We start from the raw sequence: 15,652 nt of genomic DNA on the forward strand, positions 1-15,652 counted from the left end.
AGACACAGTGTGAGCAAAAGAGTGCAAACAAGCTAATGCAACAAAGACAGACAGTAAGATGAGAAGTTTATTTCTTTCAACCCATCACAATTAATACAAATGATCTTAATTGGCCTACTGGTAAATGAATAAGTAGTATGCAAATGCAAAATTTGACCTTGATGTTTGGTATTTTATGAAGTTTGCATTCAGTGAAGTATTTCTTTACAGAAAAACTCGGTTATTGGGTTGTCTCTTCAGAGTTTACATTGTAAACAATTTCAGCAAAAGAGGATGTCAAAATATGGCAAAGAAATGATTAAAAGTTAGAGATGACAGCAATAAAAATACTTATGTTAAGTAATAGTAGCAAATGAGACAATATGTTTTGATTTTCTGAGCTTGACCCCATCTATCTATCTATCTATCTATCTATCTATCTATCTATCTATCTATCTATCTATCTATCTATCTATCTATCTATCTATCTATCTATCTATCTATCTATCTATCTATCTATCTATCTATCTATCTATCTAATGTCCTCTACTGTTACCATTCATTATTTTTACAATATATTTCCCTATGCTCCTGTTAGTGTAGACCTCTAAATACAAAGCTATGATTTAATTTTCGACGTCATAAGTTGTAACTCAGAAAGAGGCTGCGAGAGGAAGCGGCAATGAAAAGCTGTGAAATACAGCACGCGCACATGCCTTGATGGTTTACTATGCAGGCTGCCACCATATGTCTTAACGATGAGTGGTCCGCCAGTGGAAGCCTAAGACACAACAATATTGCAGTCATTTCCTGATGTCTTAGTGGAGTTGTGGATTTCACGTCGCCTACCATGATGCTGCGCGTGCACGATGGATGAGTTTGATCCCTGCCTGAAACGCTGCATGATTTTCAGTCATTAAACCCATCAAGGACTTAGATGTAGATGTTAGTGGGTTTACAAGGTCAGAAATTTCCTGAAACTGTCAATACTGAGGTTCCCGTTGTTAAAGCATACGGTTTTCTGTCATACTCAGTACTACACGATGCCAGCACGTTCCCTTTTCCATTCATTCATCCTTGGGATGCTGGGTTTTTCTCCAGGAGTACTGAGCAAAAGGCGCCATCTCCTGGCAAAAGTATCACAGCACATTTGGCCACAGTGATCAGTTAGAAGAGGCGTTTATACGACAAGACAATTTGTCACATCCTGTTTGAACTTTGGCTTAATTCATAATCAGAATTACTCACACAAGAAAGTGGTAGAGAGCAAAGAAAGGGCAGTAAAACAAAGTATAATTAAACTTTGAATGTAGTTATTTTTATTATTATTTAATTGTTGTTATGTGATTTATCATGTCTCCAAACTGTCATTTATCATTAGATTATAATCATGGGTATCATTCTTTTTTTTTGTGACTGAAGGACTGATTATTTTCTATTCAGTTCTGCCTTCAAATTAATTTCCCAAGAGATAACTTTTCATGATGGCTGAATTCAGCTCACAGAGGACTTCCATTATGTAAACTTATTTATCATTTATAGTGCATTCAGTGAATAAAAGTATGAAAATAATTGAAAAAAAAGTTTTCCTTTGTTCATTTGTACATGTGTATGAAACTGACTATATGCATTCACACAATTACTCAAAAAACCAAAAAAACAAAACAAAACAAAAACCGAGAAATATTGCAGCAATGGATAATATAAGGCCAAGGTTTGCAATGTTGTATCATTGCTGTAAAAACTCAGAAATTTTACCATAGCCAATTGCAATTTTGCATGCACTTGCTGTGGGGCACCATCATGCACAAAGTTGTGACGCATTTATGCTGAAACTGTTTCAAACCCTAGTTGCCATTAAAATTGTTTAATTGCGTGATGACTACACCTCTGTGATAAAAACATAAAGAGAGCTATAGGCTACTTAATCATTTGGCACACAGAGGCCAATTAATCGTTTTGCCTGCAGAGCAGTATGCATGGCACTGGCACTGCATGACGTTTTGTCCACTGTTAGAGCACCCTAGAGGACACTTTATCACATTTCATGCATACTGGGCCAACATAGAGGGAACTTTTCTCTAACAAAGGCGCAACCAAGAGGACACTCTTGTAGCTTTTCACCTTCAAACATGTTTACTTATGCACTACAGAAAGTGAGGAATTAGATCAACACCATTTTTGGCAACAGTTCAGTGATCGTTGTGCATGTATTGGTCAGACACATCAGATAGACAGTTCAAGTTAAGTCACCACTGAGTGTGCTATTCACACTTTCCAGAGTATGGCAGAGGAGTGAGTGGATGGGTATTTAGCAATCTCCACTCGAGGAGTTGTTGCACAGCCCTCTGCAGTTGAAGTAAATGAAGGACACAGTCAATAAAAGAGAATGTAGGATAAAATTTACTTTAAATGTAAATAAATATTTGTGGGACAATCTACATTTGAAAACAATTCTGAAATATAAATGTGGCACTTGGCAAACTAAATATTGAGATAGATGATTTAATATTTAAAAAGGTGTTGCAGTGTGATCTCTCACAATGTGCTGTTGCTGACAGTCACTTCTCGGAAAAAAAGGATAATTTTTTCCTGATTTATCTGTCTGAAAAATGAAACTTCAGTGTCAGAATTAGAGTATGAGATATGTGGTTTGTGATAAATTGGCCCATTGTTTATTTAGTCAACTACGGGGCAAAAAACTCGGTCATAATCTGTGCTGCCCTTCACTTCCCCCTTTAGAGGGAATAAGTCAAGATCTGTCGCGATACTTTCCCAGAGGGGGCGGGTCCGAAACCCACATGATACGGATACAGGAAGTGATTGTGAATGGCGCCAAGAGGCGGTTGAAAAAGGAGATGGTCCATTTGTTGTGCGAAATGGCGTCATATCCGATGTTGCTTACGTTAGTCTCGTTTTCATTCAAATACTAACCGGTTACATAAGTTACAGAACAACTTGGTAAGTAACATTATTTTTCATTTTCCTTGTCATGTCTATGTGTATTGAAGCTCTGCTGTAATTCCCATAGTTGATACAGTTGTATGCTTCAGTTTTGACTAAAATTAAGCCGTACAACAGGACACAGAGCTAAGTGACATGGTGAAGAGTTTACTATATGATAAAACAAACAGAAAATCACAAGGCAAAGTACATAAATGAAATTAATTCAGGACTAAAAGGAAAGAAAACCAATGTCTTACAAACTAGTCACTAGTCTAGACCAGGAAATCATCATATCGACATGATGTGGGTCAGTAAAATTGTTTTCAAGCTCATAATTTTCGCACCATCTTAATAAGCTTTTGTGCTGTATCACTGAACGCACTGTTAAATGTTTGGTTGGGCCAGATACACTTAACCACTGACCACTAATCAGTTCTTGTTGGGGTTTTAATGTTTGGGAAATTTGCTCCTTCAACATTCAGTTTTAACTTTATATTTCTTTCCTTTGTCTGCAGGAAACCAGAACTACTTTCGTCAGTGACTTTGGAAGTGCATTGGATCAAGGAAGTAGAGGTGCATTCAAAATCCATGCCAATAAAGGTAAATATTTTATCCTGAATGCATGGTGACCAACCTTTGTCTTTATTATTTAATAATCTGATTTTCAACAACGGGTTTTCTAGGTTGTTCAGAAGAATAAGGGTTAATTCATACCAAGCTACATATCCCATGAGCAGAAAGTACAGTATACTGGACACAATCTGACGATTTTGTATTCTCTTCTTAGGTTTCTTGTGGATAATGTTGGACGTACCTGAAGAACACTTTTTGCTCCTCTTTCAGAACTACTGTCATGGTGAGTAAATGACGTTCGATTCTGTTTTACATAACAACAAAGAAGAAATGTATATTGAACACACTCGTGGGAATAAAACCCAGGATGCGGATTAATGTAAATTAATTTCACTCATATTATGACATAACCGCTGAAACACTGCTAATACCCATCCACCTTGAAAGGATAATGTTACTGCATTATTAGTATGAAGTGAATGTAACTCAGTGATCACTTTGGTGTTGCTGGAGTTCAGTGTGTTGACGGAGAAACGGTGAATAACTAACATGGGCCTTGCAGTTTTTTTTTTTTTTTTTGGCTAAATCTACAGTGGTAGAGTTACTGATGTACACACATCATTAACTGACACTGACACAATTACATTTTAGGATTTATGTTGAGGATTTACAGTTGATATTTAGATTTAGGATTCAGACGTGTTGTTTATATTTGAAACAGCGATGTGGAGACATTTCTGACTGCTGTGCTGTGGCACACAGCAGTGGAATCCAGCTGTCCAGTGTTGGACAACCTGAGGGATTGGTTGGGCGGTTGAGTAAAGGTGTTACCATGAGGACATGGTGGAGCTGTTTGCCAGCTGGTTGTACTGAAGCTAGAATATGAAGTGACGAACAGCTGGAAGGGACAGTAGTTGATGATTGTTTACAGCTTGGAGCCTTAATGCCAGTTATCCTAACCGATAAAATTCAATGTTTCTTCCTATGCAACACTGTTTCTCAAGTGTAATGCAACATATGACATTGGTAGCTTTCTCATAAGAATATTGGCAGTACACTGCACTGTAGTACTGTTTTATGGTGTTTAGTATTTTTATAATCTGTGCATAATGTATGCATACATAGTTGATTTTTTTTTTAAATTTTACATCCTGTATACCTTTTATCTTGGCCCTTCTGTGCCACTGTTTTTGCTGTTTTTACTTTTTTAATACTCGCTGGCTGTAACAACTTAATTTCCCTGGTGTGCGATTAACAGAATCTTATCTTATTTAACCATAGATTACATCCAATTTCAGGCCATAATTTCCACAACCCAGCTGTCTGCTGTGCTGTATTGTTGATCAAGACCAGATAAATTCTGTGGCACTGTGTAGTTTGCTGCGCTGTGTGGTCTTTGACATTCCAGGATGAATTTGACATTCACCAGCAACTTGTCCAATGAAAAAGTTTGGACTAATACTGCAAGGTTTGTGTGATTCAGTGGAGTTAATGCTCAGCTTAGAAGGATACTGGAAAAGTACATGCCATCAAAATATCATTGTTCCCCATGATCTGTGTTATGTGTGATCATGTGTCTCCTGAAGCCAGGGGAGTTTTTCAAGAGTTTTGCAGCCTCCTCATTTCATCCTCCCCACTCCACAATAAGGGATAGTTTATTTTTATTGCTTATTATTTATTCATCCATTTATATGATTTTTGTTTTGTGAGTAGCATAAAGGGACTCCAACTAGCATTTTTTGTACAACTCTGTGTCGTAGATGCCTGTGAATATTCTCATTCATCCAGGTCAGTGTATCTGTGTTGTAGAATGATATAGAAATAAACATTGTACCTTGGCTATGATATACATTTGTTTTACAATTTTCCTGGCTGAATTTTATGCCTTCATGATAAATGAAAGTGGACTACATTTGTCTGTCTTTTTTAGTTGAGAGAAACAATTTGCAGGCAATACTGACTTGATTTATTGACGCAGTATTATGACGCAGTATTATGTTTGTATACACAACTGTTGTTAAGGATTAAATGGAAAGACCAAAAAGAAATATTTAGCAATGTGTCACACCTTCCATGGTGGTCTGTGTTTTACTCAGTATTTAGCATTTTGTGACGTCTTAGGACCCTGACTGGAGACAAAATTGTTCATCAGAAGAAAAAATCTCCTATTTTTGTAGAACAAGCCTTTCAGTGCATGTCATTATGCTATCGCCTCTGTCCAGGGTCCTGAAACAGCTAATGCAACTAGAAATTTCTTTTTCCTCTTTAAGCCCCCCTTTTAAAAAAAAAAGAAATAATAATAATAATAATAATAATAATTGTGCCACCACTATTACTACTACTATGACTAATAATAATAAGAATAATAATAATAATGTAATTGTTTAATTGCCCCTTCAGTGATGCATAAATCATGAAGCTTTTGAAACAAAAAATAAGAAAGCTTCAAGCTATACCTGCTGACATATGCAGCATTTTATTATAAGTAAGTCAGATAAGACTTTTGGAAACATAAATTTGGACATGTGTTTGTGATTTGATGTCATCCATAGACTCATCATCATCAACAACATCATCATCAAACATCAGTTGTGTAGATTTCCATATTTTCCCTCCATGATATCTGAAAATTTCTAATCGTATTAATGGCATTAGCTGGATTAGTTTGTGCATACCTATCCTGTCACTGCAGATTGAAATGAGATTGTAGCCAGAGCTGGTTCAGGACAGCTCTTCTCCTTGTGTGAGATTGTTTTTTCTACTTTGACAAATAAATCTAAGAAACGGAACTACTGACATTATTTTATAGTGATAACAGTAATTAATTTTGATTTGTACTTGGTGCTGAAATGTACTTTTTCTAGCATGCTTCATGAGTCCAAACCAAATAATAATATTCAGCAGCTACTAATTTATCTTTCAACATTATAGATTAGATTGTGGCGTTTATGTGGTACACAATGAAAGTGGGTGAAGATAAGGCGGGTTTATACTTTGTCAAGAAGAGTGCATGCAGATGCAAGCTGTGCAGAGACGACTCATGGTGCCGCTGTAGACTAGCACAAAAGTGGAACAGACATCTCCACCCACTGCGCCTGCATTAAAATCGGTCGAAATTTCTAAGAACCTCTTCTTTTCACGACTGTTTTTCATTGCGTTGGTAGTCGCAGGATGTTGGATAATTGACTCTGTTTTGGGATTACATTATTTTTGTTCTTGACAGTAATTTGTACGAGCCGTAGACGTGTTTTTCAAAGGATGGAAGACAAAGGACTTTCAGCGCTTCGTCCGATCTTCTGCTTCGCTTCCTTTCTTGTAACGCTGCACCTCGTTAATGGAGACCTGAGCTATTCTGTTCCAGAGGAGATGAAACGCGAGTCTGTCATTGGAAATATAGCCAAAGATCTCGGTCTTGATCTGAGGACCTTGTCTTCCCGAAAGGCCCGTGTTGATTTTGAGGGGACTCGTAAGCGTTACTGTGACATTAATCTGAGCAGCGGAGATTTGATCACATCGGAGAGAATTGACCGAGAAAGCCTTTGTGGCAAGAAACCCTCGTGTGTTGTGAAAGTAGATCTGGTGTTGGAAAATCCTTTGGAGCTTCATCGACTCAGTCTTCATATTCAAGATGTAAATGACAACTCGCCAAAATTCAAAAAGAATTTGATTGAAATGGAAATCAGTGAGTCCGCAGAGAAAGGTAACCGCTTCTCTATCGAGGAGGCCCATGACGCAGATATCGGTCAAAATGCAGTTCAGAGGTACAACCTTCAAAAAAATGACAACTTTATTCTCGCTGTTGACAGCAACAAGGTTGAGCTCGTGTTGGAGAATAAACTTGACCGAGAGAAACAAAAAGAGCTGAATTTGCTTCTCACAGCTTTGGATGGTGGCTCTCCTCAGAGATCAGGTACAGTCGTCATACACGTCACTGTGCTGGATGCTAATGATAACGCCCCAGTGTTCAGCCAGGCCGTTTATAAAGCCAGTCTGCCTGAAAACTCTCCTCCAGAGAGCACAGTGATTACTGTTAGTGCTACAGACGCAGATGAAGGAGTGAATGGAGATGTGACGTATGACTTTGGCCACATATCTGATGACGATGTGTATGTTTTCTCTATTGATCCCAAAACAGGAGAAATTAGAGTCAGTGGCGTGATTGACTTTGAAGAAAGTAGTTCTTTTGAAATGAGAGTTGAAGCTAAAGATGGTTTAGGACTAACATCGTATGCCAAAGTAATAATAGATGTTACTGATGTAAATGACAATGCTCCAGTCATATATCTGAAATCTCTGTCCAATCCCATACCTGAGAACGTGTCACCTGGTACAGAGGTGGGCATCATTAACGCGCAGGACAGAGACTCTGAGAGTAACGGAAGAGTTCGCTGCTTCATTCAGCAAAACGTCCCTTTTAAGTTGGTTCCGTCTATTAAAAACTATTATTCTCTGGTGAGCACAGGACAACTGGACCGCGAACTCGTGTCTGATTACAACATTACAATCACTGCCACTGACGAGGGCTCTCCACCTCTGTCCTCCTCTAAAAGTGTTCAGTTATCTGTAGCAGACATCAACGACAACCCACCTGTGTTTGAGGAGCAGTCGTACAGCGCATATGTGAGTGAAAACAACAAACCTGGCTCCACTTTATGTTCCGTTAGTGCTCGAGACCCCGACTGGAGACAGAACGGGACAGTGATTTATTCTCTGTTAGCTGGTGAGGTGGGCGGTGCCCCGGTGTCCTCCTATGTGTCTGTGAACGGAGACACGGGGGTGATCCACGCTGTGAGGTCGTTTGATTATGAACAGCTGAGGAGTTTTAAAGTGCACGTGATGGCCAGAGACAACGGTTCTCCTCCTCTGAGCAGCAACGTGACCGTCAGTGTGTTGATATCGGATGTGAATGACAACTCTCCTCAGATCCTGTACCCCGCCCCGGAGGGCAACTCGTTCATGACCGAGCTGGTCCCCAAAGCTGCACACGGAGGCTCTCTGGTGTCCAAAGTGATCGCGGTGGACGCGGACTCCGGCCAGAACGCCTGGCTGTCCTATCAGATAGTCAAATCCACTGATCCTGGACTTTTCACTATCGGTGTCCACAGCGGAGAGATCAGGACACAGCGGGACATTTCTGAATCTGACAGCATGAAACAGAACCTGATTGTGTCAGTGAAAGATAACGGACAGCCCTCTCTGTCTGCCACGTGCTCCATGTATTTACTTATTTCTGATAACTTGGCTGAGGTGCCAGAACTGAAGGACATTTCTTATGATGAGAAGAATTCCAAACTGACCTCTTATCTGATCATCGCTCTGGTGTCAGTGTCCACCTTTTTTCTGACCTTCATCATCATCATCCTGGGTGTGAGGTTTTGTCACAGGAGAAAGCCCAGACTGTTGTTTGATGGAGCAGTCGCCATCCCGAGCGCGTATCTGCCTCCTAATTACGCAGATGTTGACGGCACAGGAACTTTACGCAGCACTTACAATTATGACGCCTACCTGACAACAGGATCTCGAACCAGTGACTTTAAGTTTGTTTCTTCTTACAATGACAACACACTGCCTGCTGACCAGACTCTGAGGAAGGATCCGACAGACTTCGCTGATCCGTTCGACGATTTGGAGTCATCTGTAGAGGTAGGACCCCTTCAACGTTCACCGCTTTTCTGCAAGGAATTTTGGCTGTTTCATATAATCCTTTAATTCATGGATTTTTTTTTTCATCTGTTTGCCCCTGCCCCTGGTTTTATCTTCCAAAATTTAAAGAGATTTTTTTTTTTGCTGTTGATGTAAACTGTTTGCGTTATGGTGGGAAACTTATGTCGCTCTTGTCGCTGCTTTCACTCTAAATTCCGTTAGTAAACAAATATTTTTGATATCTGTCTTTCAAATCCATGGTTATCCCCACTTTGTGTCTGTTTCTGAAGCCTTTTTGCGATAGTTCACATCCACACGTAAGTGTCACTGCTCGTTTGATGAATTTATTCATTGTTTTATCTCAGTAGCATACATTTTATATATGATTCCTGGACAAAATTTGATCTTATTATGTAATTCAACTTGTTGGTTTCACTCAACCGCTTTTTGTGTGATATTCTAAGTGGGACTTATCCACACTTTTAAAAAAGCAAAATAATTTGACACGGAATGAGTGCGTCAGCTTGATATTTGGCGAAAATGAACTCTTGGCGTCATAGAGAAATTTGTAGTTGCGCTAAATTTTGGGTTTTTTTTTTCTAAGCAAAGTGTATATAAGAGTGAAGCTATATACAGTATGATTCAAGCGTCTTGCACTGTCTCATGAGTCTTTACTTTCACATTTTCAAGCGGGTGGCCGAGAGTTTAGAATAAGTCAGTATTTATTTTCCCGAAAATGTCTGTAAATCTAATTCGATGAGCAACGTACAATGGACGAGAGACCAATATATTTGTGCCATGAACTCTGTCAAACCGAAAAGTATCTGTCCATGGTGCTGAAACACTCCTCGGGTCCGCAGGCAGGATCACAACTGGAGATACATTTTTTCTCCTCAGCCATGTGAATTGCATTTCCTTGACGATATTTATAACTGTAAAAGTTGAATGTGTGTGCACTGAAAACTTAAGTTGGATGTAATTTGCGTGATCCCCTTTGCTCGGTTTCTTATAATGGACCAGTCATGTTCAGTTTGCAACATTATCATACAGTGTTAGTGAACGTTGCCGTGTTGATCCCATTTTATTCATTCATTCATTCATTCATTTTCTGACCATCTCCCTCGGAGACTTAAACAGTAGGGTTTGTGTACTTAACTTCCTGTAAATATATATCAAGTTTTGGAATAATGTAGGAACTTAACGATATATTGACATTATATTTCAAACTAAATCTCATTGAGCTCAGTACTCGGTGGAAAACACATAATATCTCCATTGCTGAGCCAGTTGCAATGAAGTGTGTGTGTGTGTGTGTGTGTGTGTGTGTGTGTGTGTGTGTGTGTGTGTGTGTGTGTGTGTGTGTGCGTGTGTGCGTGTGTGCGTGTGTGCGTGTGTGCGTGTGTGCGTGTGTGTGTGTCGAAGGAAAGTAAAGATTTTAATGTCGTTCTACTGTTAATTTGATCGTGACTTTTATCTCAATGAGGTTTTGGACTTTGTGACGAATATTTTATTTCACAGCAGTGTGAAGATTAAAAAAGGACTCATGGTGTCGCTGTTGCCTGACAGACAATAGGCACTCAGCACTCCACCCACTACGAGACTACAACATAGATATCAGTTGCAGATTTTCCAGAGAAGCGATTACATTTCCGACCGTATTTCTTGTGTACAGTGCCGTCAAACGTTGGATTATTGAGTTTTTTTTTTTTTTTTTGATAGCTCTTATTTTGTTGCACTGAAAGGTATTAACTATAGGAGCTGGGGAGGCTTTTGTGTCAGGATGGGAGACAAAGGACTTTCAGCGCTTCGTCCGATCTTCTGCTTCGCTTCCTTTCTTGTAACGCTGCACCTCGTTAATGGAGACCTGAGCTATTCTGTTCCAGAGGAGATGAAACGCGAGTCTGTCATTGGAAATATCGCCAAAGATCTCGCACTTGATCTGAGGACCTTGTCTTCCCGAAAGGCCCGTGTTGATTTTGAGGGGACTCGTAAGCGTTACTGTGACATTAATCTGAGCAGCGGAGATTTGATCACATCGGAGAGAATTGACCGAGAAAGCCTTTGTGGCAAGAAACCCTCGTGTGTTTTAAAAGTAGATCTGGTGTTAGAAAATCCTTTGGAGCTTCATCGACTCAGTCTTCATATTCAAGATGTAAATGACAACTCGCCTCAATTCAACGATAATTTGATTGAAATGGAAATCAGTGAGTCCGCAGAGAAAGGTAACCGCTTCTCTATCGAGGAGGCCCATGACGCAGATATCGGTCAAAATGCAGTTGAAAGGTACAGCCTTCAAAAAAATGACAACTTTATTCTCGCTGTTGACAGCAGCAAAGTTGAGCTCGTGCTGGAGAATAAGCTTGACCGAGAGAAACAAAAAGAGCTGAATTTGCTTCTCACAGCTTTGGATGGTGGCTCTCCTCAGAGATCAGGTACAGTCGTCATACACGTCACTGTGCTGGATGCTAATGATAACGCCCCAGTGTTCAGCCAGGCCGTTTATAAAGCCAGTCTGCCTGAAAACTCTCCTCCAGAGAGCACAGTGATTACTGTTAGTGCTACAGACGCAGATGAAGGAGTGAATGGAGATGTGACATATCACTTCGGCCACATATCTGATGAACATGTAAATATTTTCTCTATTGATCCCAAAACGGGAGAAATTAGAGTCAGTGGTTTGATTGACTTTGAAGAAAGTAGTTCTTTTGAAATGAGGGTTAAAGCCAAAGATGGTTTAGGACTAACATCGTACGCCAAAGTAATAATCGATGTTACTGATGTAAATGACAATGCTCCAGAGATATATCTGAAATCACTGTCCAATCCCATACCTGAGAACGTGTCACCTGGTACAGAGGTGGGCATCATTAACGCGCAGGACAGAGACTCTGAGAGTAACGGAAGAGTTCGCTGCTCCATTCAGCAAAGCGTCCCTTTTAAGTTGGTTCCGTCTATTAAAAACTATTATTCTCTGGTGAGCACAGGACAACTGGACCGCGAACTCGTGTCTGATTACAACATTACAATCACTGCCACTGACGAAGGCTCTCCACCTCTGTCCTCCTCTAAAAGTGTTCAGTTATCTGTAGCAGACATCAACGACAACCCACCTGTGTTTGAGGAGCAGTCGTACAGCGCATATGTGAGTGAAAACAACAAACCTGGCTCCACTTTATGTTCCGTTAGTGCTCGAGACCCCGACTGGAGACAGAACGGGACAGTGATTTATTCTCTGTTAGCTGGTGAGGTGGGCGGTGCCCCGGTGTCCTCCTATGTGTCTGTGAACGGAGACACGGGGGTGATCCACGCTGTGAGGTCGTTTGATTATGAACAGCTGAGGAGTTTTAAAGTGCACGTGATGGCCAGAGACAACGGTTCTCCTCCTCTGAGCAGCAACGTGACCGTCAGTGTGTTGATATCGGATATGAATGACAACTCTCCTCAGATCCTGTACCCCGCCCCGGAGGGCAACTCGTTCATGACCGAGCTGGTCCCCAAAGCTGCACACGGAGGCTCTCTGGTGTCCAAAGTGATCGCGGTGGACGCGGACTCCGGCCAGAACGCCTGGCTGTCCTATCAGATAGTCAAATCCACTGATCCTGGACTTTTCACTATCGGTGTCCACAGCGGAGAGATCAGGACACAGCGGGACATTTCTGAATCTGACAGCATGAAACAGAACCTGATTGTGTCAGTGAAAGATAACGGACAGCCCTCTCTGTCTGCCACGTGCTCCATGTATTTACTTATTTCTGATAACTTGGCTGAGGTGCCAGAACTGAAGGACATTTCTTATGATGAGAAGAATTCCAAACTGACCTCTTATCTGATCATCGCTCTGGTGTCAGTGTCCACCTTTTTTCTGACCTTCATCATCATCATCCTGGGTGTGAGGTTTTGTCGCAGGAGAAAGCCCAGACTGTTGTTTGATGGAGCAGTCGCCATCCCGAGCGCGTATCTGCCTCCTAATTACGCAGATGTTGACGGCACAGGAACTTTACGCAGCACTTACAATTATGATGCCTACCTGACAACAGGATCTCGAACCAGTGACTTTAAGTTTGTTTCCTCTTACAATGACAACACACTGCCTGCTGACCAGACTCTGAGGAAAAGTCCGACTGACTTTGCTGATCCGTTCGACGAATTAGAGTCATCTGTAGAGGTAGGACCCCATCAAATTTCCCCACTGCTCTCAAATGATTTTTGGCAGCTTTTTGTCTGAGACGCATAAACTTTATACATGTTTATGGTTCAAAATTTGATCTTAATACGTAATTCAGGTTGTTGGTTTCCACCAGCTGCTATTTGTGTGATATTATAAGTGGGACTCATCCACAGCTGATGTTTTTGGTTGACCAGATGACTATCCAGAGGACGGCACATACATGGTTGTATACAACTTTTGACTTTGACCTTGATTTTGACCTTCCAACACTATCCCCACATGCCTCCTTTTTCTTCTACAGGTTGAGAATGTAGTTTGGTAATGGATGGGCCAGTGTGTGGTTTGCAGGTACAGTGATAAATTGTAGTCAAACAAATTTTCAGGACTCACTATTTATTGCAAATGTTGGACACAGCTCCTGGTAGTAGTACAGGTTTTGCAGTAAATTCAGAATTAGTCTGTAAAAATTACAGTTAAACTGGATCAGAATGAGATGATACCAGATTCAAAGAGGAGAGGGAAAGCCTTTAGCAATAACAAAACAAAACAAAATAGACCCAAGTTCAGCATGTTGTTGACGTCCACAAAGATATCAACTTCACTTCAGAAACAAAATATTTCTGTTAACAGTCTCTCTTTCGTTTTGAACCAGTAAGGTCTTTTCGACTACTTTTCTGTGAGAAAGTGTGCACCTTCCTTTTACATTTCTTCATGTTTGGATCCAAGTTGATAACATGACAATATTAAGACAATGCCTGATTCAACATGATCACTTTACAACTGCCTTTAGCCTTGCAATGCTTTTCTAGTCACTGTATCAGCAACAAGAGAATCACCGTAATCAAGGCACAATAACACGTCATATCAATAATATGAATACTCCATTCAGTTGAATGACTGATGGCTAGGACCCAGTCCATTCACCAGCACTGGAAATGCGTCTGAAGAAGAATGAATGAGGTAGCGTCTTTTTCCAATCGATTTGGAAGTTCTTCTCTGTTACTCTGCACGTTTCAGAGAGAGGACACAAACACACCTACGAGCTTACAACAAAGTACAGGCTTTTACCCTGTGATTTGACGACTTTATATTTCGTTTTCATTGTGTTATCTGAGCTGCATTCCACCGTCCAGCAACAGGTCCTCTCCTTACGGTGTCTCCCAGCGTCAGGCCAGCGTATGCTGTTCCACCTGTCTATCATGAGCTTTATTTTCCCAGGATGACCAAGGAATGACCCGCTCTCCTCTGCCTCTCATTGGCTTACCCTGATATACTCACCTAACCCTAACCAATCTTACACTTAATTCCTCAACCTAACCAACCGAAAAAACGATGGCAATGACTACTATCCAGTCAGAGTCGGAGTAGGGCGGGTCATGTCTTCGCCATCTTTGATTTAGAATAAATTAATTAAAAAAAATAAAATAAAATAAAATAAAATAAGCCGACTGTGCTGCGTACCTGTGTTCTGATTGGCTAAGGTACTCCCGTGTTGTTCACTGTCTGTGAACCTGGATTACACAACCGAATAACTACTCAAATTAATAAAGAAGAAAAATAGAAACAATAATGATAAAATGAAGTATAATAATTGATCGTACTTAAGTTCCTGGACGGGTCTGTGACCGTAATCTGTCCATTGCGTTGATCGTTCTCTTTAAACGTGACATTCTTGTTCCTTTCATCCCGTCAAAGGTCAAAAATAGCATTAAAGTTTGACTTTGTATAATTCTTCAGGGAATCACAAGCTGACTAAACATGTGCTGAAGCAAGCAAGCAAGCAAGCAAGCAAACAAACAAACAAACCATACATTTAATTGCATTTCAAGCGACTGTTGTAAATGTGATGGCCATTGTCGCCTTGGATCATGTTTTCAGTTTTCATAAGTGATGAAAAATTGACTTGTTTGTTCAATAAATATGCAGATTACTGATTTTACTGATTTGGCCCTCAGACATTCCTAACTGCCACATATGCCTGTTGGATGTCATAGTTGTATTTATTTTTTTTTGCCACCAAATAATTCCCAGTACAATAAAGTAGACCCCTAGTCTGCATTACATTACGGTGAAAATCAGACGCAAGTGTGTTGTCGTCCTCGTGATGTTTAAACATGGAACAAGTGTTTGCCATTTTCAGTTTCTAAAAGTTGTACTATATTCTTTGTCGTTTGGAATATAAGATCATAGCTCCGTTTGTGTTCAGTGATCAGTCCGTCATATTACTCCCTTTAAGAATATTAGAGAGAAATCTTGCGGTCTTACCCGCCGTTCAAACGCTGTCCATGGTGCTGAATGATGTTATCTGTTAATGCGCCTGTCAAGCAAACCCTAAACATCACA

General features: G+C 40.3%; 1 protein-coding gene across 4 annotated transcripts in view; it reads left to right on the top strand.

Annotated features, from left to right (window-relative positions):
• The first annotated feature begins 6,756 nt into the window (after positions 1-6,756).
• LOC139331585 (protocadherin gamma-C5-like) overlaps positions 6,757-15,652 on the top strand; it is a 296,020-nt gene continuing 287,124 nt past the window's right edge. For 2 of the 4 annotated variants that reach the window (XM_070963151.1, XM_070963174.1), the window contains exon 1: positions 6,757-9,141. In XM_070963151.1, coding sequence (XP_070819252.1) covers positions 6,757-9,141 — 2,385 coding nt within the window. Of the gene's footprint in view, positions 9,142-10,671; positions 13,307-15,652 lie in introns of those variants that run through there. The other 2 variants (XM_070963153.1, XM_070963176.1) reach the window with 2 other exon arrangements.

The sequence above is a fragment of the Chaetodon trifascialis genome, chromosome 5, assembly GCF_039877785.1.
Source record: "Chaetodon trifascialis isolate fChaTrf1 chromosome 5, fChaTrf1.hap1, whole genome shotgun sequence".
NCBI lineage: Eukaryota > Metazoa > Chordata > Actinopteri > Chaetodontiformes > Chaetodontidae > Chaetodon > Chaetodon trifascialis.